Source organism: Thunnus albacares, chromosome 9 (genome assembly GCF_914725855.1).
Source record: "Thunnus albacares chromosome 9, fThuAlb1.1, whole genome shotgun sequence".
Classification (NCBI taxonomy): Eukaryota; Metazoa; Chordata; class Actinopteri; order Scombriformes; family Scombridae; genus Thunnus; species Thunnus albacares.
Window position 1 is genome coordinate 34016578 of NC_058114.1, and position 26274 is coordinate 34042851.

At 39.1% G+C, this 26274-nt stretch overlaps 1 protein-coding gene across 4 annotated transcripts in view; it reads left to right on the top strand.

Moving 5' to 3' along the window:
* Positions 1–26274, top strand: part of st3gal3a (ST3 beta-galactoside alpha-2,3-sialyltransferase 3a) — a 55282-nt gene that overhangs the window by 8285 nt on the left and 20723 nt on the right. For 3 of the 4 annotated variants that reach the window (XM_044360557.1, XM_044360558.1, XM_044360556.1), the window contains exons 2-8: positions 2035–2186; positions 8600–8647; positions 12344–12386; positions 12622–12714; positions 20170–20264; positions 21077–21140; positions 22545–22640. In XM_044360557.1, coding sequence (XP_044216492.1) covers positions 2072–2186; positions 8600–8647; positions 12344–12386; positions 12622–12714; positions 20170–20264; positions 21077–21140; positions 22545–22640 — 554 coding nt within the window. In that variant the 5' untranslated portion in view covers positions 2035–2071. The remainder of the gene's footprint in view (positions 1–2034; positions 2187–8599; positions 8648–12343; positions 12387–12621; positions 12715–20169; positions 20265–21076; positions 21141–22544; positions 22641–26274) is intronic. The other variant, XM_044360559.1, reaches the window with a different exon arrangement.

The window sequence follows — 26274 nt, forward strand, 5'->3', positions numbered from 1 at the left end:
GAAAGTCAAAGACGTCATTGCACTGCTGCAGCAGTTTGTTGCACTTAGATTAGCAAGCAGTTGTAGCCCACTTGCTCGCTGTGAATTCTCTGGAGAATTCACTGCTGTATTCTTACATGGGCTCAATCGGACATTACATGGACTTTGTACCAGGGAGTTGGCAGGGTAAAGTCCATTTAATGTCCGGTCCAACTGATTCGGACATTTGTGTTCACATTTACAGCTCCTCCGGGTAATGCCCAGAAAATTTATGGGTTGCAGTGCATGTCTGAAAGGTGTTATAGAGAGAGAATGCCAATGCTGGCAGCAGTATGATCAGGGTTTCCTGCAGTGTTGTGTAGCAGAGGTGAACCACACCAGTGAAACCCCACCAATTAACAAGCAGCCCTTTAATTTTAGTTTATAACGTGCTGTAGTGGTTCATACAGTATTTCCAAATTTGCAATTGATTAAATAACCACAAACCAATTGGGCCTTGGGGCCCCCTGAGGGTCTGAGGCCACGGGGCAGTTTGGTGGTTTGGTCGCAGGTTGGTGATCCAGCCATTAACCCAATTGATTATGATTTAAACATGGTTACACTCATCCATCTCAGGCTGTGGTTACAAGGAACTGAGTGGACCCAGACCTCTAATAGGTTTTTACTTTTGGCCGCGCCGAGTCAAACCGTGCCACCTTAATTTGTGTTTCCATTACTAGTTTTATCGCGCTGAGTTGCACCCGAGATAGACCATGTCTGGAGTTTGGCCAAAGCACACCTAAACCGCCTCCCAGTGGGTTGCGGTGATGTCTCGCCAACCACAGCCAACCCATGATGACCCCCCTTCTCCCTGCTTCTCTCTTCCCTCAAACAAGTTGTGTTGGGAAACTCAACTATGTCTGTGCTGGAAACCAGTGAGAAAGCTGTTTTTAAAAGTCTCTGTGTGTTCAGCTCTCAGTACTCTATGTAGAAACTGACTGTCTGTAGTTTCTCTCTCATGTCCCTCTTCGTACTTTCAGATGTCCGCTTTATTTTACCATTTCCTGATTGATTTCAGCCGTATTGGAGCTGGGTTTAGTGACTGCAGATGAAAACATTTCCTGCTGCAGCTGCTTCATATTAAAAGCTTTTAAATAACAAAATAACTGGGAACTTTTATTGTGAAAAATTTATAGGAAATTAAATGTGTTTATCCATTGTTTTACAGCCGTGACTTTGTCAAATCCATAGAATTTGACAAAGTTGTCATGGATTTTTTCTTACCGTGGTGTAAAAGCAATGTATCCCTGTGGTCTGGGACCACCTTTTAGCCTTCAGTCCAGTTTGGATGCCAGCTCGCTTGCTTCTGCTTCCTCATGCACCACTTTTGGCATCCCCCTGGGCAGTCGTTCTCATGGGGCAATGCCAAGGTCTTGAGGCCTGGTGCCTGGAGCAAGCTGAGGCAACGCTGATCCCCCAACATCTCATGTAGCCTCCTACATCTCCAATGTATTACTGTATATCACACATTATATGCACAAGCACATTAGACTACCATATATGACATTGTGGTTGACATTTTTTTAAAAACTGTGGTGATGACAGTAATAAGCTCAGCCCTGCGGTAGGCATCACATGACTGTGGTACTGCAGTAATGCGGTTGTCCTCACAGTTCTAGTCACAGCCATGATGTATACAGGCGGCTGCTTTTCGACTCAAGACAAGCACTTCATCAGTTAAAGACACACCTTCAAGCGGGTAGCCCTGTTTAATGGAGATGCAAATCCCTGCCGTCCTGGGCTGGCGCATCAAGTCAAACTGAGTCAAGCCAAGCCAGCACATGTGTATGGAAAAGGCCTACAGTTGGAGCCTCTCATATAGGAGTGACACTGGGAGATACTCCCAGGGTGGATCGCTACAAATAAAGTCTTTTCAGGAAAACACAGCTGATGAATTTTACACGTGTGCAGACTGAAGCTGAGTCCCAGGCATTCAGCCTCTGAGAGTGATTGTATTAAGTGATAACATGCTGTGTATGAGTACGGGGCTAACCAGTTTATTCCCTGTTCAAACAGGCTCCAGTGTGGGATGTGCCATGTACAGTAGCTGGAGATGAGAATGAAACCAAGTCGCAACTTCTTCGTGGGCCTGTGCTCCATGCTGGCCCTTGGCTTCCTTTACTACTCTTCAGGGAGGATCAGCTTACGAGGCTGGGGCCACAAATCATGTGAGGCTTTTTCAGATTAATGACTTGATGTACAGTATTGACCTTTTTATTAACTTATTTCATTGACCAGTGGCAACTGCATCAACAGGGATATTTATCTGCTCTACATAAAAACTGATACAGCCACTCTGACTGTGGTCAATAACGGATTCAAACATTATAGTTCACATGGCAACAATAGAGAGGGGTACACTAGCTATTTAGATCCCACAGAAACATCTAGTGAAAAAGGTAGTATAGAACAATACGAAATACCACAGTAATGCGAATGCAGTGTCCTTTTATATACTAAAGCGTTACATCCTCTGCATTTCCAATGTTGTGCTATATGCTGCAACACTGGGATTTATTAAGAACCTTATCAAACATTTGGAGATGCATCCTTGTTTTTTGTGTTATGGATTAGAGATGTTGATATATTTATAATGGACTTTCTATCTGCAAACATGATCCAATTTATCTTCTTACTCGATGAGGGAGCCAGTCCATTTACCGGTTGTTTCAGTAGTAGTTTTAGTTTGTCCAGAGGATTCGTAAAGTCTCCTCACTGCTTTAAAGTGGAAAAAGTCTGGGCTCATTGCTCACTTAAGGATTTGCTTGATTTCTTAATAAAGTCATGTTCCATAAAATGTCCAAATAAAACCAAAGACAGCTTGAGGTGCTGATACTGATAATGGAAACCTGGCTGGGTTTAAGCTCTAAATATTTTTCTACATCCACTTAAACCAATTCAAGTTTCATATCAGTGCCGACTTACATTTTTAGGCCTCATTTTAGATTGGTTGGTACTGTTTGTTGTGAAGGTTCAGTTTTGCATTCTGCCACATAAATATATATTCCCAGGGCTGAAAATAAAGCCACTGTTTCTTACCATGGCAGCGTTAAATATATGGAGAAAATGTATTCAAAATTACATAAATAAATCAGAAATTTGAAATAAATTATAAATTATCATGTAAATAAATATAGACAATATCTATAATCTAACCATGACATTTTAAAATAATCGTATAAGTTTTTAAAAATCGTCATTATGAAATGTTAATTCTCTTTATTAACAGTTTCACTTATTGCAGGTCATCTTAATTGAATTCCAGCTGTTATTTCAAAATGTCTTTTTTCCAAAGTTTGTTTTTCCCCAATGACTCCCAAATTTATTTTATATTGTCACTTTCAAGTCTTTGTGTATCAATCAGGGCAGACCCAGTCAGGCGAAACGGTTCATATTGAACACTTAAAGGATAGTTGACCATCTTTCAACTGTCTCAACTGTCAACTGCCCATGAACAGTGAAAGAGGTTTTCCTCACTGTAATCATTCCTCCTGTTCATACTGGCTATTAAAAGATCCCCTTCAAATGTGCTTTCAATGTAAGTGATGGAGCCTAAATCCACAGTTGTGCAAAAATGTATTTAAAGTTGATGTGAAGCTTATATGAGTCTTCATCAGTCTGAGTTAGTCATATCAAGTGGATATCTGACACATTTACAGTCTTTTTAGCATCAAATTCCCTCTTTGTATTTCCTCAGACAGTGTTTCCCTGTTGAGCTGCGGTGGAAGTATAGTAACAAAAAGAGGGACTTTGGCTCTAAAAAGACTGTAACGTTGAAAGATATCTACTTGATTTGACTCACAGCTGAAGCTTCATATCAGCTTCAGATAAACTTTTAAATACATTTTTGCACAGAACCTATTTCAATATTCACGTGGACACCTGATTGTGGTTTTAAGACAGACTTGAAAAATTGTGACAAAAAGAAAGATAAGGTTTGATTCTGTTGAACTGATGCAACATCACAGTATACTGTAACCCAGGTCAACGGCGGTTGGTCCTAGAGCTTTCTTATAAACCATACTGGTCCATCTTTCATAGTTGCAAGTGTAATAATTATCATAATTACTTTATGGCAATAATGTATTCAATATGCTGTTGACATACTGATTATTTAACATGTTTAGAATATGACGGGATGTGTGATCCTATTTAGGAAATTTAAACAAAGAAACATATAATCAGGCCAGAGTGGGCGTTGAGTTCAGAAATAACAGATCAATAAGTAAGGTGCTCATTTCCAAACCCATCAGCCAAAGTAAAGCAAAGTATACCTTTTGTCTGGCAAATATTTTATCATAATTTCATATTATAGGCTGCTCAGATGTCATGTTCATCTTAAAGCCATCCAAGTTGGGCTCACATTCCACACTGTGCTCATATATTTTAGATTTGGAGACTCTAAAGTCCATCAAGAATCAATTGAGACAACTTGTTTGGGCTTCATTTTTTATACCTTGTTAGTGAACATCTTTTGTATGAAAAAGTCATTTTCATTTTGTCCTTTTCTTCTTCCGAGATTGTTAGCTGCAAATAAATTTCTCTGTAAAAACACACATTTAAGAGGAGAAAATTACTTTTTTACCTCGGGCAAATCAGCATTTGCTAGCAATTTGGGAGATGGTGGGATTGGATGTTTGTGCACTGCTTGCTAGTGATGAAAGCTTTACTCAAAGTTCATAAAAGGGTTGGTGGAGTTGAGGCGGGAGAATAGCTGAGCCTCTGCTAACCTATGTGTAGGCTTGATTAGAAAATGATGTGCTCAGTATAGCCAAGCAACTGTTGTTGCTGGCTATACTGTTATTCAGTGCACTTTAGTCCTGAGTCTGAACTGCCAGACAATTCAGCTGTAGATTAATCTTTCTAAATCAACCTTGTAACAGCTTGTACTGTCTGTGTAGATTGTATGGCTTGTGATGATGCCGTGGTGCTTATGGCTGTTCAGTAATCCACTTTGAAAGATGATATAAAAACTATTTTACCAAGAGGGAAAACCGGATCTTAAATATTGTAATTAGTCATCGATCTGAGTCTCATGAATTTTTGAGCAATTAGAAATTTCTTCATACTATGCCGACATGGGCATTATGATAAATTTAAATATTTAAATTACTTTAAAAATACAGTGTAAAAACTAACTGGAATTAAAGCAAATGAGCAAATTTAAGATGATATTACCAAACATTTATCAACATACTCATTTATGAGTGGGAACAGTAAAATAAGACTGAAAGTTCAGGGTCAGTAAAACCAAGGAACCAAAAAGTAATACTGTAAGGGATAAAAAACAGAAGTCAACAGGCTTGAGGTGACATTTAACCCACAATGGTCCAAGTCTGATGAGAAGTTATGTTTGTTACAGGCAGTTGGAAAAATTGAATAAACAATATGAGATTGTGGGGGGGGTTTTTTATGTTGCAAGGCTAGATTTTTAGTCATTTAGAAACAGAACCTGGAAGTTCCAGTTTCACTTTGACTCTCTATACTTTTTTTTTTTAATCAAACACTTTATTGTCTGCAGCCAAGCAATATCCTCTTCTCTGCTGCTTGTATTATAGCCTATATCCTGCAGTTCTATAAACAAAGATATAAACTATCAACATTTCCTGAATGAATGGTCAATCCCTCGCCTCTCTTGAACTGGCTGGACATCAAAGTTCTATCCGATTGAACTCTGCATGTAGTGAATGAGGCAGGGTCAATGTGCAACCGGAAGTGAGTATGACCACAGCTCAAAGAATGAGCTATGGTCACACTGGAGCCAAAAATTAAAATTTAATGTAATTAAATTAAATTAATTACTGTATAATCCCATGAAAAATAAGAATGCATACATACATATATGTATATACATACACATATGGTAAATGGACTGTACTTGTATAGCGTCTTTCTAGTCTTCTGACCACTCAAAGAGCTTTTTACACTACAAGTCACACACATTCATACGCTGAATGGGTACAGGGGCTACCATACAAGGTCCCAACCTGGCCATCAGAGGGAGCTAACCATTCACACACATTCACACACTGATGGCACAGCCATCAGGAGCAATTGGGGGTTCAGTATCTTGCCCAAGGACATTTCGATATGCGGACCGGAGGAACTCCCATCAGGATAGAAATGTTCCATCATAGGATAAAGGTGATCACTCAGAACAACTTTGTATTGATTTGCAGCGACCCTTCCCTCTAATGGGACAAGTGGACCCAAACAATGCCAGCAAAATGCTCCCCAGAGCATAACAGAGTCACCAGGTTCCCTCACTGTAGGGGTCAAGCATTCAAACCTGTAACAGTTTTTCCTTTAATTTGTCACACATCTGTGTACATACATATTTATATACAGTGCTGCTTGAAAGTTTGTGAACTCTTTAGAATTTTCTGTATTTCTGCATAAATATGACCTAAAACGTGATCAGATATAAGTCCTAAAACTAGACAAAGTGAACTCAATTAAACAAAAAAATCTTTTTTTTTTCATCTTTTTCATTTATTTATTGAGGAAAATTATTATCCCATCTTACACATTTGTGGGAGGCAAAAGTATGTGAACCCTTGCTTTCAGTAACTGGTGTGACCTCATTTTGCAGCAATAACTTCAACCAAACGTTTCTGGTAACTGTTTATCAGCCCTGCACATCAGCTTGGAGGAATGTTAGCCAGTTCCTCCTTACAGAACAGTCTCAACTAAGGGATGATGTGGGCTTCTTTGCATGAACTGCCTGCTTCAGGTCCTTCCACAGCATTTCTTTAAGATTAAGGTCAGGACTTTGACTCGGCCATTCCAAAACATTAACTTTCTTCTGCTTTAACCATTCTTTGGTAGAACGACTTGTCGTTTAGTGTCGTTGTCTTACTGCATGACCCACTTTCTGTTGAGCTTCAGTTCACAGACAGATATCTTGACATTTTCCTGTAGAATTTGCTGGTACAACTCAGAACTCATAGCTCCATCAATGATTGCAAGCTGTCCTGGTTCAGAGGCAGCAAAGCAGCCCAAACCATGATACTACCACCACCTTGTTTCACAGATGGGTTAAGGTTCTTATGCTGGAATGCAGTGTTTGCTCATCGCCCAACAGAATGCTTCTCACTCAAGCCAAAAAGTTTGGTTTTGGTCTCATCCATCCACAGAACATTGTTTCAATCACCTTCTGGCTTATCCATGTGGTCTTGAGCAAAGCGTAGATGGCAGCAATGTTCTGTTTGTAGAGAAGTGGCTTTTTTCCTTGCAACTCTGCCATGAACACCATTGATGTTCAATGTTCTCCTGATGATGGACTCATTAACATCGACTGTAGCCACTGCAAGAGAGCCCTTTAGTTTTCTAGACGTTACCCTGGGGTCCGTTGTGGCCTCCTGGACTATTACAAGCCTGCTCTTTGTTGTTCGACCACTCCTGGGAAGGGCAACAATGGTGTTGGATGTCTTCAATTTGTATATGATCTGCCTGACAGCGGACTGGCGGAGTCCAAATTCTTCAGAAATGGTCTTGTAACCCTTTCCAGCTTAGTGAGCATCAACAACTCTTCTTCTAAGGTCCTCCAGAAATCACCTTTGTTTGAGCCATGACACACTTCCACAAAACCTGTGTTGTGATGCTCAGAGTTTGACAGTGAAGACCCAGATTTCTCTTCTTTAAATAGGCAGAGCCTTCCAGACTCACATTTGATTGTCATCCCATTGATTGAAACACCCAACTCTAATTTCCCCTTCAAATGAATTGATAATCTTAGGGGTTCACATACTTTTGCCATGCACAAATATGTAACATTGAATCATTTTCCTCAATAAATAAATGAACAAGTGTAAAGTTTTTGTCTCATTTGTTTATCTAGTTTTAGGATTTGAATGGAAATCTGATCATGTTTTAGGTCATATTTATGCAGAAATAGAGCAAATTCTAAAGGGTTCTCAATCTTTCAAGCAGCACTGTGTGTGTGTGTGTGTATATATGTATATATATATATATATATATATATATATTACTATATACACTGTGCAAAAAGTTTTAGGCACTGAAAGTAATGTGAAGATGTTGTGAGAAATAATTCCATGAATATTTTTTACTTATCAATTTTTACTTACCAGAGTTCTTCTGCGGATTTAGGCGTCTCAGCTGCTTCTGTCTCTTCATATAATCACAGACTGACTCCATGATGTTGAGATCAGGGCTCTCTGGAGGCCATCTGTTGCAGGACTCCTTGTTCTTCTTGTTGCTGAAGATAGTTCTTTATGACTCTGGCTGCATGTTTGGGGTTGTCATGAGGCAGAATAAATTCTTCTTATTCTCAAGATCATAACTCTGTCAAACCAGAACATACAGACATCATACACACACTGTAAAATCAGTGAAAGTCACAGATTACAGAACATATCACAAAGAGGAAGTCTCTCTGTGATGTTGGGCTGTTGATGATGTGCAACAGCCCTATAAAACATCCTACCTTTGTGATCCTTATAATGGGCCTTTTTTCAACTCTTTGGTCACGTTAGAGTGCTTAGGTTGTGTTATTATTGTATTGGAGTACATTATATTGAATGGCGAAGGGCCACTAACATACAATTCTATGTTGCAGACACAGATGTGGATAGCATATTCTCCGTGGGACGAATAGTAAAATCAGGTATAGACAGAATCTCCCAGTTTCTCCGCATTCAAATCAGAAAGCTATGCTGGTCGGGTCTTCTCTATGGATTTTTAATGGATTGTCACTGCTTTTTTAGTACATTAAAACATTAAAGGTACAGGAAACTTCATTTGGAATCATGGAATCACATATCAGTATAGTATACATAGTTGTACGATGCAAAGCCTTTAAACTTCGATTATTCTGATTTCTGTCAGAAATCCAGACGTCAGGCTGATATGAATATTTCTATTAGATGCAATTAAATCAAGACGACTGGAGAAATACTACAGACAACTACAAATCCGTGGCTTAGGTTGCTATGGCAATACACAAACAATGTAAAGGCAACAGAGGAATCACGCAGCAGTAAACTCTTTGAGCCAGATGAGTGAAACTACAGAGCAGTTTCACCCAATTCAACCCAGCAAGAAACCAAATGAAAAGTTTGTTTGTGTGACAGACAGTCCTTTGGACTGAGACCAGCTTGTGGATCACGTACACTTAAAACTTCAACAACCCCATGAATAACAAATCAATCTCTGTATTTCACTCTGAGTGCATTTGAGGCAGAGAAAAAGGAAGCACAGTTATCACCTTTTAAGTCACAAATTCAGGATTTTGAGTTTCCTGTACCTTTTTAACTTAAGCAAATTCATCTGTTACTTCCTGGCATGAAAGCACTTCCCAAAGGAGGAAAGATGAATTGTTAAAATATTTATGAATATATTTTACATAAAGGAGATTCCACCTCCATTGGTAGTGGATTGGAAAGTGAAATCAATCACAGCAGAGCAGTATGGTATACTTTATTTGAAGGTATACCTGTATGGATTCATTATAGAGGGACGCACTTTCTTACAGCTCTGTCATTAAATGTATTTTATTACTTTTCACTGGACAAATATTTCCAATTTGAGTTGCAAAATAAATTATAAAAATTGCATTGTCAAAGAATTTTACAGTATATACATTACTAATATGAATAGGGTTTTGAATGAAAGTGAATTTAAAAAAAAATCATAGTTAAATTGGCTTCTTTTTAAAGCAGATTATAAAGGAGTGTGATCCTGTGAGAACTCAGTAGGTGTTCTAGAGTTAATAAAACAATCCCATCCAATTAATGGTGAGCATATGACCCAACCCTAACATATCTGGGTATTCTGCTTTTCCACCCTTTTTTAACAGGATGATCACATATTAGAATGTTCTGCTCTGCTGATGATTGACATGGCACCTTTTGGATTTGCAGTCTCCTGATAATCAGACTGAATTACCATTTTATTTCACTTCATTCAGCTTGACATCATGTTCCTGTTAGCCAAGTTGTTGTTGGGAGCAGGGGTAGCATTTATTTAATTTTTATTAAATTTTTTCCCCCTTACAAATCAATAACGAATTATTTTTTCATCCTTCCAGTCATTTTTGTTGTTTTGTTATTGCAGTTGTTATGGGCAGTTTTTATTTACAACTAAAGAAATATGTAGATTATAAATTGTAATTCCTGTAAGTCAATTTAATATGTCCTGTACAGGTACATTGATCTCATCCACACTTGTCACAGTTTATATGATCATTCTTCTGTTCTATGTTTCATGGATATAGCTAGGAGTTGCTTCTCTAACCAGGGAAATGACCGTCAATGAGCACAACACCAGAAGTATTTAGAAGTATCACTCAACATATTGAACATATCAGAGATGTCTGCCATTGGTACCTCTTTCTAAAAGCCTAACACAGGCTTTTATGTGTATTGCATGTATTATTACGTATAGCAAAGAAAAAGCACCATTTTTCACTGAATTCATTTTCTGGTCAATGCAGGAGAATGTTTTTTTTCCCTTGGCAGTTTGCATTTCATTCGATAGTGCAAGTGAAGATCACTTCACTTTACTTTAATGACCACACAACCAGGTTCATGCCAGTGAGTTTCAAATCAGAAAATGTGGAATTAAAAACGAATGAATGAATGAATGAATGAAAAGTTGCACAAATATGAACATGTAATATATGTATCAATGGACTTTTTGGTCATTGTGATCATTTTCAAAAGGAACATCCTGTGGTTAAAAAAATCAAGGCACAATGCATGGCAGTGTATACAGTTGCAACCCTAATGGTATGGTGTCTCCAGGAGGTCGAGTGGTAAAAGCTTAACAGCATTAGATATCAGGTATAACTCAACAGCTGACGGAGTAAGGTATCTATCAGTATCCATGCTGGCTATGTGGGTAGGGGTTGGTTTGGGAAAGGGTCAGCTTGTCTGCCATCACACCTGGCATCAATGGCTACCCAGAACACCTCTCAATTATCTTAAGAAAAAGATAGAACAGCAGAGGGCGATAATGCTTCATAAAATTGGTTGCAATTGCCCTCAAACAAAGCAAGAAGGTGGTCACTTATTTTTGACTCAGGTGGTGAGTTAAATGGTTTCCATTTTTGCTGTCAGTATCTAACAGATATCACATTATTTGACTTTGAATTGCTCACTGTAACAAGATGTTAGAAGACAGTTCAGAGGAGAAATAGAAATGAACAACTTCCATGACATTCACTGTAAGTCCTAAGCATGCAGACTGCACACTGTGGTATCAATGTCCTACCCTAATAATGACCCACACTGGTATCAAACATCACCTCCCTTTGGAGAATTCTACAATTCAGAGTATTAAGCCATTGCACATTAATTTCAGCAACTTTTTGTGCATGATTTGCATGATGGTTTTTGTTCCACATAGAGCTAGATCAACAGATCTATTCCTCTCACCCTTGGGTGATCCATTGGCTGGCATTAGAAACCATGGGAAGATGAGCATGGTCCCATTCAGATGATTTATTCTGTACCAACATTGTTACATGGTTCCTTAATCTTTTTTTTCCTGTTGAATTTTGTGTATTTGGCCTTCAAATGCCCAAGAACAGCATTTTAGCTTTGATAATCTTTTGTTCTGTAAAATTTGTTGTAGGACTGTAACGATTGATTTTAAAGGGTCAGTTTACTCAAATTTTCCACTCACCGCTAGGTGGTAGCTACCCATGCACATACTGAAGGCTTTATTTTCTGATGTTTTGCAGTTTCCCTTACTGAGACTTCTGAAGCCACCTTATTACAGTGAAGGTGAATTGAAATTGGTTGTCGTGCAAAGCATTGAAATAAAATCAGTATAATGAATGTGGTTGTTTTCAATGAGAAATCTTTACAATCAAGTATTGAAAGTAGAAAGTTGAGAAAACTGTTGAGAGTGAGACTGTGGATTAAAATGCTCATCCTCCTAGCATTGCTTTTCCTCCCACCCTTAGATGATAACTAACTAACAGGCTTTCAAGTTCAGCTCTGGATTATGTTCATGGCATTGTACCTGAATTTTAAATGGTTTTGATGAATTATTCCTATATTTATGTATGGCAACCACAGCATGCTTAAGACATGGTAGGGTTAGAATCCATATTGATCCCCACACTCTTAGATTACACCACATTACATAAATGGCACTGAACATAGGCTGAATCTTCCAATACTGAACAGAATTACCTCTAGAGCCTGAACGGAGTGAACAGATGTGCCAGAACAGAAACTTTTTACCTTCTTTGTAATGACAAGCCTTCAGTGTTAATAAAAAATAACCAACATAAATTCTAAATGTTAAGGTATATTATTTATTGTCATATTTACCTGCTCTCTCTTTTTTCTAGTGTATGACAAGCAAGGATTCCTTCTGAAGCTAGATGCTAGTCTGTGAGTATATATTATATATGTTTGACTATTTATCCAAATATACACTTCCCACTCGGAGTCTTGGAACTAAACTGTTGGGTGCTTTGGGGGCTTTGTTTGATGGCAGGTGTCAGTGATGGCATAAGGCATAAGGGCCTACACTCTAGAATTGTCTCTACAGTTATTTTTGTGTAATATGTATATGTGTGTGTGAATATTTAATCATTGCTTGACTCCAGTCCTCCTTGCACTGCAGGCCTTTGGAGCTGGTGTACAAGTACGGCAATCTCAGCGAAGGGGCTTGTAAACCTGGATATGCAGCTGCCAAGATGACTGCCATTTATCCAAAGTAAGAATAAGTAAAGGAGCTAGTAGCATTTTAGACATCAAACGTTTATGCCAAATAAAGTTGTGATCAGTGTGACCCTGATGTACATCTTGTAAACTCATGCAATCGTTCATGAGATGATTGATTGATGATTGTTCTATCAACACCTGTAGTATTGTTGGTGCTTGTGTTGTTTTAAATCGTAATCACATTTCCATTTTTTAACTTACTACAAATGTCCCTGCAAATGCATGACATCAACAGTAAAAGACAGGGTTAAGAATGAAACGGTGGGTTAAACCTGCAGTGTGGAACTTTTGTCTCCCCCTTCTGGCAGTGAGAGTAATTACAAAAACACTGTTGACACGTGCTTACGTCAGCAGCTCTGCCGTAGCCTACTGCGTTGCTACTGTTGAGGCTGTAAAACTGTGGATAAATTGTTTTGAGTGTCATACAATCCCTGCAAAATGACTCATTTCACTATCAGAATTTGATCCATTAGGACCAATAACATGTAGAAAGTCTAGAAGAGCTGCACAATAATATTATTTTATCCCCATTCAAGGTAACAGAGAGCTATGCTTTGCCTATAGAGTATGCTCAGTATGCATTCATCTTGCCAGTGTGGGAATGTCGCCACCAACACCAGTTTTAAAAACACTGTGTATTGTGAAATACAGAGAGATTGATCTGGTGGTGATAGGCTTAATAAGCATTACGTGAAATCATTTGGCAAGGGCTTAAATGTAACAGATGCTCATTTTTGTGTAAAAGACCCGCACTATAGCTTTAAACACAGGAATTTTTTATGTATAAAATGCATTCACATTTAGAATGTGAAAGCACTAAACATACAAGGAAATACAAAAAAAACTTTATACAATTTTTACATTAAAACAAATGAAAGTAAAATAATTATACAAAACATTGCTTTATTTATTTTATTTTTTACAACTGAAAGTTTGTGGCAAAGGCTGAAGTACCAATTACTGTATTTCTTCTGTAAGTGATTCTAGACTCACTTCAATCTGGCCAACACACCAACATGGGAAGAGTACAAGCACAAGATGAGTTTAGACTTGACACAAAGCTAATTTTAGAGACAGTGTGATTTCATATAAAGTGGACACAAGTTTTGCTCTAAGCCACACAAATTGATGCAAAAAGATGCATGAACATATAGAAACAAGAAGAAAAGGAGAGTGTGGAGGGAAATGATAGAAAGAACCAGATTTCCTGGTAAGTTTTAAGAACATAGTCTGACCTGTCACACTAACATACACAAGCTAGTTGGAAATTGGTTAGTGGAGGTGGTAAGACACTGATTACTGCAACATGAATATATGATGTGATCCATCTATCATTCACCTAGTTGTACCTGAGTTGAATCAGACAGATCTTGACATGTCTCATCTCGTCATCAGTGTTGTTACAGATAACTGTTTTAAACAGTCACCTCTCTCCTTCAGTATGTGGCCTTTTGTGTGTGATGTAATCCTACTGCTCGTTACCCTGCTTCTTAATAAGCCTGATATTAAATTTCATAAAAATGTCATAATTCCTTTTGACGTTAGTGGAGGTGTTAGGCAGAAACCCTGCAGGAACATGACAGTTGGTTTATGGTGTTACCTGGACACAGCTAATGTCTGTACTGTCTGTGTGTTTGATGTAGACTAGAAAAACTAGACTGTCCTCCAAAGAAAATCGGGAGGATCAGCCAGTATTGCAAGTTCCCCAAAACGCCAAAGGCAACATGGAGAATAGGTCAGGGTGGATGGATAGGTCAACAACACTGTTTTTTTTAAAAACCATGAATGCCTCCTTAACCTGAACCATGTGATTACTATTGTAACCATGACAATGAAAGTCGCTTTACCTTAAGGAAGTAGTCATTTTAACCCACACCACATGTTTCTCTAACCTTAACAAAGTGATAATTTTAATCCAAACCATGATCTTTCCCTAAGATTGGTTTTTGTCCCTAAAATCTAACCAGACCTTAACCACCAATTTTAATAAGTCTTCATTGTGTTTTACTTACTAATTAACTTATTACACTTACAAGTTCCTATGTACTTTGTACACAGTTATATTTTACTTTTACTACGGACTCGCTATGGTGCTCGATCCCTTGTGTGACCACAGTTCTCCATTACATTCCTGCATTCAGCTGTGATGTCTAATCCAGAGTCACTCTGTACATGCCTTTGTAGTGTCTACCCATTAACACAGTGAACCCACAGATTATCAGTCCATCTAGAGTCCCACACAGTACCCTGACCCTTGTGAGTCAGTGGAGGAAAACCCCTGTACAAAGTAGTCTCCTTGTGTGTTGAATATCCACTGTGACTGGCAGAGATGATACCAGACAATTGGTCAAAAGGATGTTAGAGTGACTCACGTCCAGCTAGTTTGATTGCTAAATGGGCATACTACTCCCTGACCTGTCTGGACTGTACGTGATCACCAGTCCCTAATGTGGCGTGTGGAGTTAACATGTTTTCTCTGCATTCTCACCCCAAGATTAATGTTGTTAGGTATCATATGGGCACAGAATTGGAGTTGGTGCAGCACTGTTCCTAAATAGTTTGGATGGCTAAAATGCAAAGAACAAATTTCACAATGTTAGTGTAGTATGCATGTATGTTGCCATCTTCAGGGCAGACACAAGCTGTCTCAACAGTCAGCTGTGGCTAGCATGCTAGTTTTCCTGTGGGAAATGCTACATTAGCCATCTCCATCACTGTGCAGGTCAGGTCACTACCTCCATTTTGTGTATAAAATCCGAATCTGTAAAGTGACCAGTAATAAGCTGTCAGACAGGCTAAATGTAAAATAAGAAGTACAATGTTTCCCTCTGACATAGGAGCAACTGAATTCCTCCAGTTGCAGTATAAGTACCACATACCTCATAACTGTAACCAAGCTTATTATTTGAGTAAATGTACTTTATTTCTTTCTACCACTGGTATTAAGAAGGTTCTGGGTTGCCATGGATTCAATCATTTACCTGTTTTTTTCTCTGCTTCCCTAACATAACCTGCTCAGTGAACCCGCCAGTGAAAAGTAACTGAATTCATTTACTCAAATGAGGTACATGTTCTTCACTGGAATAATTTTTTCGTGCTTCTTTGTATTTCTACTCCACCACATATGAAGATTAAGATACAAAATATACTCACCAAGCACTTTATTTGGAACACCTGTGCAATCTAATGCAACCGATACAACACATCTGCCATAAATTCTACTTTTACGAAGCTTATAGATTTTCAGTTTTTGTCGACATTGTCAGAAAGGTGATAATTCTACTTAATGTTTATTATTGAGGTCATAGTGGGTGGTGGTGGTGTACTGGACTGCATTATATTGAAACGTGTATTTCCCCTCTCATGTATGTTAATGAGGTGGACAAAATATTTTCAAAATGACAAAAAAGAGGCACATGGAGGGCATTTTGTAGGTTATTGCAGGCTATATTTCATTTTCTATGTTTTAAATCGAAACATCATACATTTATTTTGTTGGGGCCCCAGGCAGTTGCCTAACTTGCCTAATGGTGAAGTGCACCCTTGTGCTTGTGGTGCTCTGGACAACCACCTAGTTCACCTACTGCATGCCTAAAAAGTCAAGTATTTCTCAGTAAAACAGTCCTGTTTTATGGAAAGCTCTCTGAGTTCAGAGTGGTATGAGAAAGGGAAGATCCCAGTTCTGCTTCTGCATTATTAAACACCAACAAAGTCCCCACACCGTGAAAGCCCTTCACTTCCTTATGTTTTTAGCACTATGTATAAAATGAGTCAGAGGATGCAGCGGTCTAAATGGGCCTGTGTGTTGTGCTATTTTTGTCCTCTTCTGCTCTGCTCTTCTCCCAGTGCGTGAGAAAACCTCAGGCCAGTTCACATACCCAATCTCTCTGAGCACTGGAGACACGCAACCCTCCTACCCACCAGGGCCTTCAGACGACTTCATTAATGAAGTGTGCTCACAGTCCAGACTGTAACCTGTTAAAATAACAAGGGATTTCTCTTCAGGAGAAGGGAATGGTAAAATGCTCAGGGCATCCTTGACCCATTTATTCTGCTGTCTTTGCTCAGCTAGTTGTCCTGCTGCTGCTGACAGCAGGTGATGCAGGTGAGAGAGGTGCCCAGTAGCTCTCAGAGGTTGACTCATTCATAAACTCCTGCTGCTTGAAAAGAATATCCATATCCTAGATGCTCCACTGTGTTCTGTCCTCATTAACTGTCCGCACAAAAATGTCGTTTCCATTGGATTTTCACGGAAAATCCGGCCCGGGTCCTTCACATAGAAATCAGTCCACAGGCTGTTACAGACAACCGAGAAAGTCGGGGAAGGTCTCATTTTTTGTTACATTACTACACGTTCACTCATTGGCAATAAAAAAGCATTAATACATGTAAATTGATTCATAATTCTACATATACAACCTTTAACTTTTTAATCTTTAAGGACCAGATTCACTCAGCCTTTTGCACCTTGTTTCTGATGCATTCTACATCTGGTGTTGTGTGTGTCATTTATCAAACAGGTGCAGCAGCCTTTAATGGCTGTTTTGGTGGGAAAATGCTTTTCCTCTGCAGATCAAGTGCAAATCATGGGGTGTATATGTACTTCTTTTATTTCATTTGTGAATTTGGGAAATAAATTCCTTCCTTCCTCATTAATGGGTATTGAACCAACTGCCCTCATAGCAGCACATTCAAGCAGCATAAATCCATCAAAACACACCATCAAACAGAAGAACTGAATGGAAACAGAAAGGCAAGATACATCATTATTAGCTGATTACTTAACTGTGTTTAAGTGTTTTCAGGCAAACCTTTCTTTCAATTATTCTGTAGACCTTTTAAACATTCACTGATTAGCAGCTTTTGTTTTGCCAAATCAGAGCTCATTTGTTGTTCATTATGTGATATTACACATGAAAAGAAACAAGCTGCCAAAGCTGCAGGGTTTGACTCGGTTAAAGCAACAGTTTTCCTTTAGACTGTTATGGTACCTCCACAGCACCTGTTTGGGTTTATGTACATGTCACCTTTTGCATGTTTCATTTTTTCAGAATTTGACAAATTATATTTGTAAGTTTTTTTATTTGCACATCTTTCAAAGTAGAAACTATTAAATGGTTTTAACGTGGAGTTGATGTATTTCCAGAGTAATTTTAAAATATTTTTTTCTTTTATTTTTTTTTCCAGAGTGTTTTGAAATATTGTGAATATGCTGGGGCCTGTCAGCAGTTTACTTTTACTATCGCTGTCCTGACATAGCATGTTCTCTGCTGCCCTCCAGTATTCCAGGAAAGTCAGTTTGGCTGAACTAATCCTTTGATACATTATCCTTTTCTTCTCAAGTACTTATTTATTCCCTCTTTTTAGTAACTTTCCATTCTCAGATTTTTACTTCAGTATTTTTAATTAGAAAGTTAATGTATCTCTTTGACACAAGGGATGACATGACAGGGTGGTGAGTGGAAATCTGAGGACACTCAATGGCATCGAGTTGTGTGTATATATATATACACACACACACACATACAAAAAAATATATTCACATGTTCACTTATACTTAAACAAAAAGCTTGACTTTGTCAGCGTTCATTAAGGCCTAATACCCCAAAGTGGAGACAGATGTGAGGATGAAATGGAGCATAACATGTTCAAATTAATCTGAGGCAGCAAACTAACTGAATACATTTAATTCTTTAATCTGTTTTACATGCAATGTTGAGCACACCTTCATCATAAACACAGTGTTGCTGGTAGCCAGATGGACCCACGTTTACAAGCACAAAATATTCTGGTTTTTGCCCTTATTCCAAAAAAGGCAATATTCCTACTAAGCTGTTTACATGGCTAATGAAAATGAGCATTCCACTAATATTCCTGTTTACATGCAGAGGGTTTTCAGGGTTTCCCTCTGCTCCAGTGGGAATGGGAATCACAAGATCTCTGCAGGCAGTGACTTAAACCAGCGAGTTGAAAAACATCAGTGAGCTGCTGCCTGATATTTGTATGCAATACTGATATGACTGATATTATAAATGTATAGTTACAGGCACATCCAGTAGCTAGGTTGTCACATGATGTTTACTGCACTGCTGAGTGTTTTTGGTGCATCTCACTGAGTCGTCACCTTCGGTCAGGATAATAACCAATCCCCTTCGTCCCTGTCGTGGAGAAGGCACACTTTATTTTTCCAGCCTGTCCTGAACAGCTTTCCACTCTCCTCTCATTCCTCTCCTCTGTCTGCCTTCCTGCTCCACTATATGTAATTTTGCCTGCACGGGGATAAACAGGCGAGTGGCCCGTGTGTCGCAAACTGCAGTAAAAACCCCAATTGAGACACACATTCTGAATGCACTGTATACATGTCCAAAGAATGCTCCTAAAAGCAGAATACCGGCATATCCCACATGTCTTAATTGGAAAGTGCTACATTCGGAATAAGGCCTAATTTCGAATATGTTGTTTACATGACCTGTATTAAATTCAGAATATTGTCATATTCGGAATAATAGTGGAATATTGGTATGCATGTAAACATACCCATTGTTTACATATCCATTTCTGATAGTTTATACATCAGTATAAAGGATAATGGTTTAAAGGTTATCCATGCCCTAAGTAGCCCGTTGTATATTATATTGCTATATCCAACATAAATACTGAATTCTTTTCAAAGGCTTTGCAGTGAACACCCACAAAAAGAACTTGCCTTTACTACTAGTGCTGGCTAACAATGTTCAAACATATGGTGGTAAATTGGGATTGCACTTATAAAATAAAGGTGGTTTTAAAGCGTAGTGGCATGTCACACTGGGACAACTGGCATTCCTTTAGTTGAAACTGAAAGGCTTTTTCTTTTTCATTTTATTTTTCAATGGTTTGACCACAACAGGCACACATCTTCTCTAAACTACAGTACAAGTCAAAAGTTTTCTCATTCAGATGAATGGGAAGGTTGAAGACAATCCTGTCATTTATTCCCATTCAGCAGGCAAAGGAATCTATGATTGGCCTTTGATTTTGATGTTCAACATGTTCACCCCCTTCGCTGTTTCATGCAGCAGTGGTTTGCGGCCACATCAGGGTGGTTAACAAGGGACCTGGTCACGCTTGGTTGCCTTCCGTGTTGCCACCTTTTGAGGTGCCTTTAAGCAAGGCATCTCACATAGTGCTCCAACAGATCAGACTGGATATCTGCTCCCAGTCTCAGTGTATGAAATCTCCGACTCTGTCCTCCCCCTCATACGTGTCTCTGAGCTTGTTTTGGTGAACATAAACTCGTGTGGATTAGCTAGAAACATGATGCTCTTAATCCTCTTAAGTATTCTGCCATTAATCAGTGCATCTACAGTGTTCACATCAGGGCCGTACGGGCTGTGGACAGATATTGCATTGATGAATACCACTTATTCATTCTTACTTGTTCTAACGTGTTCTTTTATATCAACAGGTTCACCAAACTGGCGCCTATGTTCCTTGATCCAAATTACAAACGATTCCTCAAGATTGGTGATTATTCACCTCCGTTTGGAATAAAGTCACAAGGTATGGAAACATTTTCTTGTCATTTCAGGTAGAGGTACTATAGATCCACTCTACTGTAGGTGGATGTGCATTTATTCCAAGTTAAGACTAGATCTGGAGAGATAGCCCACGTAGTTTGCATAAATCACACTCTGGCTAAAGGAAGACCTGACAACCTCACAGTGACGACCAATAAGCAGCTGACAGTCACTGCACCAGGCTGTAGTTTACCAAGAAGTAGTTCCTGCATGTAACTCCCCGTGAAACCACAGTTTGTCATTTTTGACATTTCTGTTTCGTCTGCAGATTAAACAACTGAGACACAACGTATTAATTAACAGAAGTAGCACAGCGAAGTTCTCACAAAATAGGTGAGGCCAAAATAGGGAGTGGGGGTTCTGAAGCTATTCGACCATCCATTCAGGAAGCTACCTCTCTGTTGGCTCTCATCCGTCAGAGAATGTGTTGTTTAAAAATGCTTATCTCTCAGATTTTTGTTCACACCCTCCCCCTCTGCCAGTGTCACACACTGTACACATTTCTCTCTCCAAAGAGCTAGTGGAGGGTCCTACTTTGCTTGCTTGACTGTAATATATAGAAGTGACAGCCTACCTGGACGTTCACCCAATGCCCTGCCTATCACAGCTAGCGCAGTGCTGGACATGAAGGCAACATAGCATCATGGATGAAATGTGGAGGGAAGAACTCTTTCATTTTCATCTTCATCTCTTTTTTTATTCTTCCACTTCTCCCTCTCTCTCTCTCTCTCTCTCTCTCTCTCTCTCTCTCTCTCTCTCTCTCTCTCTCTCTCTTTCTCTATCTCATATCTGCAGAGAAGATCATAGATATCCTTCTGTCAGCTACACAGAGCTATGGCCTGGGGGAAGAACTCGACAGGTAAGTTGGTGGTACTTGCCTAGGAAAGCTCTGATCCATACAGTGCAGTCATCACAATATCTCCTTCTTTTATGTGTTCTCACATAAGTCAGTAGAATTATTAACCTGTTGGATTCGGTGACCCATGTGGCTAGTATCATGAAGTGACTGTGGATTAGCCAGCTATGTTTGGGTTTTACTCCGATTTTCCGGCATCACAAAGCAAGTGTGAGTTTGCAATACAGTGACAAATAATAAAGAACAATCAAGACATTTGTATACAGTACCAGTCAAAAGTTTGAGTTTCTCATTCAAGTGAATGATACTGTAGATCAGTAGAATCACTTTGCTTTCCATGGTGTTGCACAGCCATGTGTCCTCTCTGCTCGCTTTAAAACGAGGTGAACAGAACAATAGTTGAGCATACTATTGTAGTAATGAATTAGTTCTATATTAATTGCCCCTAATCACCTATGTCATATATAATACTCTTGATCTGATAATGTTGAATGTGATGGGCTGAAGTAGTGTTGTTTGAATCTACTTTGTGATGAAGTTTTTGTCTTTATATGGGCCTCATCAGTTCTACAGACGTGTTCTGACCTTGTTTCATCAGACAGCTAAGACAATTAGGAATGTGTTTATTTTTCCAACCAGAATTAAGCAGAGCAGACTAAACACAGGACACATGTTGTATTAAGTCTACAAAATAACAGTACAGTCAACCAAAGTGTGATACATTTACTGGTGTTAACTGTCCCACTTCTGCTGTTAGTGCCTCAGAGAGTTCTTTATATAAGTATAAACACTGAATAAATAAGGTGATAATGAATAACTGTGGCATTAATCGTTCTCATAACTCACAGCTTTCTACTGTACATTAGACTGTCAAAGACTGGAATGGAAAATGAATATAAACAATAAATATATAAGAAAGCAGTTGCCCTTTTGGAGTTAAATCCATAAATCTGTTTAGACATCAGATTTAATTAGGGCAGCTGTGGCTCAGGAGGTAGAGTAGAGCGTCCACTAATCAGAAGGTCGGTGGTTTGATTCCCAGCTCCTCCATTCCACATGTCAAAGTGTTTTTGGGCAAGATACTGAACCCCAAATTGCTCCAGATGGCTGCACCATCAGTGTGTGAGTGTGTGTATGAATGGGTGAGCATAAAAACATAGTGGGGCGCTTTGGATAGGAAGCACTGTATCGCTCCTGATGAGCAGGTTGGCACCTTGCATGGCAGCCTCTGCCATCAGTGTATGAATGTGTGTGAATGGGTGAATGTTGGCATGTATTGTAAAGTGCTTTGAGTGGTAGATAAGACTAGAAAGGTGCTATATAAATACAGTCCATTTACCATAAAAGATGCTTATAACTTCAGATCGTATGATATCATATCTCAGGTGCCTACCCTCTGTGTTACAGTATGAGCTGTAAGACATGCATCATTGTGGGGAATGGAGGAATCCTTGCCAACCGGTCTCTGGGCCAGAGGATTGATGAGTTTGATGTGGTGGTCAGGTATGTTATGACACTATACAGACTGTACACACTTTTTACTGCAAGTTTGTCCTCATCTGAATCGAGTCAAAGGCCAGAGGTTGTTGTATGTTACACAGATTGTAAAGACCTCTTCAGAGGATTTGTGATTTTGTGCTATATAAATAATAAATAATCACATAATCACATAATAAATAAATAAATAAATAATCACCTTGAAAGCCACAATCCGGCTCACACCATGTGATACTCCCACAGTAGACAATTAGTCTTAATGTTCTTTGGTTTATCAAGTGATGCTCCTATAAGACATCTGTATTTTTAGTTTGACAATTTGAGAAATGTACAGTTGCAAATGTTAAACATTGTTGGAATATTACTACTTTTAATGAATATATAACCTCTTCACAAGAAACAAGCATCTTTATTTCTTCACAATTTAGCTTACTCTCAACTTCAGCTATTTCAGAGTCTTTTACCCTCCTTTCACAACAAATTTACCTTGTGTTTTGATTTCAGACCGTTGCTTAGCAATCGGCTTCCCATTCAACAGAGATACTAAACCCTTCAGCACTACACAAGCAGTTTGCATCCAAGTTATTTAGCTAAGATAACAAGGAGACGTCAGGGGTCTGATCAGCCACAATCTCCCTGGAAACTTGCAGCAGAGTTGCACTGTTACAGTGGCTAAACTTACAGTCCTGGCACTGTGCAGTGACTGGGTTTGCCAGTAGGCCTTTTAATTAGAGCGACTCTAACATGTCAAAATGTATTTGTATGTCACATTTAAAACAAACTCAGTTGACTAAAGTGCTGAACAGGCTTAAAATACGAAAATAAATAAATATAAAAGTAAATAACAAATAGGAATAAAAGAAAACATAAGCACAATAATAATAAGAAAAGAATTGCAGCACAATAGAAGATGAAGTGAAGGTGTCAAGCTCAACTCGAATTGAATGCCGACGAGAAGAGGTGGGTCTTCAGCAGTGACTTGAAATTTTCTAGTGTCTGAGCAGTTCTTATATGAATAGGTAAGCTGTTCCACAGATTTGGGGCAGCCACTGCAAAGGCTCAGTTGCCTCTATTTTTGTGCCTGGATCTCAGAACATCCAAGAGCATCTGGTTGGTTGACCTCAGTACTCTAAGAAGAGTATGAAGATGCAAGAGTTCTGCTTGACGAGGTGGCACCAGCCCATTTAAAACCTTAAAAGCCAGCAATAAAATCTTAGAATCAATCCTAAAATGGACAAGAAGCCAGTGGACAATACTGGTGTTATGCGATCATGTTTTCTTTTAGCAGTTAGAAGATGAGCAGCTGCATTTTGTACTAAGTACAAAACAGTGACTGCACCTTATAGCTGTTCACCTCAGGCTTTATGCTTGCGTCGTCCATGAGAGAGTCTTGTTCATAGTTGTAAAATGCTGTTCAATAATGTCCTTCTGTTGTCTCATGGCTTTATTTTTAAATGCTGCCTTTTTCCTATTAATGCAGTCTTTAGTTCTTTAGTTATGTATGGTTTATTGTGTGGGTAAACAATTATGTCTTTCTTGGTGAGTACATTGTCCACACAAAAGTTAATATAGTGCATTGTTGTCTCTGTAGCCACGTTGATATCAGTATCATTGAAAATTTTCCAATCTGTGCACAGAAAAAACCCTTTCAGTTTTTCTATGTCATCCTCTGACCACACTGTCACAGTTTTGATCTGTGGCTTGCTGTGTTTGAGCATGGTTTTATATGTGGGAATTAAGTGGATGGTGCTGTGTTCAGAGTTAGCTAGGGGGATTTAGATCTGGCAAAATATGCATTTTTGATGTTTTCGTAGTACTTATCTAGAGCTCTATTATCTTGTGATTCTCACTGGACATATTGTTCAAACCCAGGCAGTGATAGTTCAAGTTTTCACTGGTTAAAATCTCCTAGAATAAAAACAGGGGCTCCTGGTGTACGCTGTAGTTGCTGGTGAACACAGTCTGCAATGAAAGCTGCTGCTCTTGCTGTGTTCCTGCTGGGGGGAACGTACACAGTACAGGTAACTACACTGCCAAACTCTCTCGGGAGGTAAAACAGTCTTAAGCTCATATATAGTACCTCAACATCAGGACAGCAGATTGTTTCTCTTACTGTGTACTGTTTGCACCAATCATTGCTCACATACATATCTATGTCCTCTGTTCTTTCCCGATATTTCGTTCCTGTCTGCTCTGACAAGAGAGAACCCCTCAATTTCAACCATGGAGTTGGGGATGTCCTGGTGTAGCCATGTTTCTGTAACCATCGTATCAATCAATCAATCAATCAGTTTTTATTTATATAGCGCCATGTCACAACAAAAGTCATCTCAAGGCACTTTTCACATAGAGCAGGTCAAGACCGCACTCTTTAATTTACAGAGACCCAACCATTCCCCCATCTTGTACTTGAGATGCGGTACTCAAAACATCCCTTTGTGTTGACATGGAGTTCTTCCATTTTGCCTTGCAGTGACCTTGCATTGCTCAATATCATGGAGGGCAGCAGAGGTCGGTTTCCCCGTCGTCATAGATGCTGCCATACTCCACTTTGCCTGCCTCTTTTTTGCAACCACCTGTTGCATTCAGGTCACAACCTCACACATTCAGGCAGGTCCATTAGATATGGTCCAACAGCAGAACAAAGCGTCAGCAGTGCATCTCGGGTGTAGGTGATGGGTAGTTGAGCCTCCATGCTCACCAGTGATGTTAGGCATGTTGTCCCCATAAACTCAGCTTCAGGCAGACATATAGAGTGAACATTATGTGAACTTAACATGTTTTTTCCAAATTAATATTAAGTAACACAAATCAAATCAAACCAAACAAATCAATCAAGCGCAGAGACCGCAAGCCAGGGTCGCAAGCAGAGCAGAGCCACCATAAAGGGGAAAAAAACTAATCTTCTCTGAAGACATTATCTATTAGTTTTAAAGTTACTCAACATCAACCTTGATCACAAAGCCATGTTATGCCTTACTGTTGACAAGTTTCGTTGTCATTAGTGTCATCTCAGCAGGTCCGGGTTTGTTTTGAGTTGACTTGGAGTTAGCTGCTGTGTTGAGTCACCAGCGAGGTTCAGGTAGTTGCATAGCCCAGAGCAGGCTATGGGTTGTAGATAAGTCTTTGCAGGTGCAGTGGTGTTGAACCACCAGTGAAGAGGGGTTAAGCCTTGTTTCAGGCTGCCATGAAATTGTCTCTGTCGGTTTAACTCCCAGTTTGGCCGTACAGCAAGCAGGCCGAGATCCAGTTTCAAGCGTTGCTGTCTTCTTCAGAGCGATGTGCCAGTTTGAGTTGAGGATTCAGGCATTCGCTGGCTTCTATTAATCTAGTTTAATGCCGAATAAAGTTTAATCTGACTATAGTCAAATCTTTAATCAGTAGCTCCATGTGAGTTGACGTAACTTTAAAAGCAAATACTATTGAAAACATGAGACTTAATATTACAAATAAACAAAAACAAACTGAACTTGTTTCAATAAATCAAATTAATACACGCATACTTGGGCGAAAAAGAAAGAAAACAGATGTCTTAGGAGAATTGTGTCTGAGCTCTTGAGTTTCTGCAGACCACCTCAAAGAGAAATGACTGAGTTTGTTTCATAGGTTTGGACAGGACAGGTGGAGCTTTGGTTGTGTT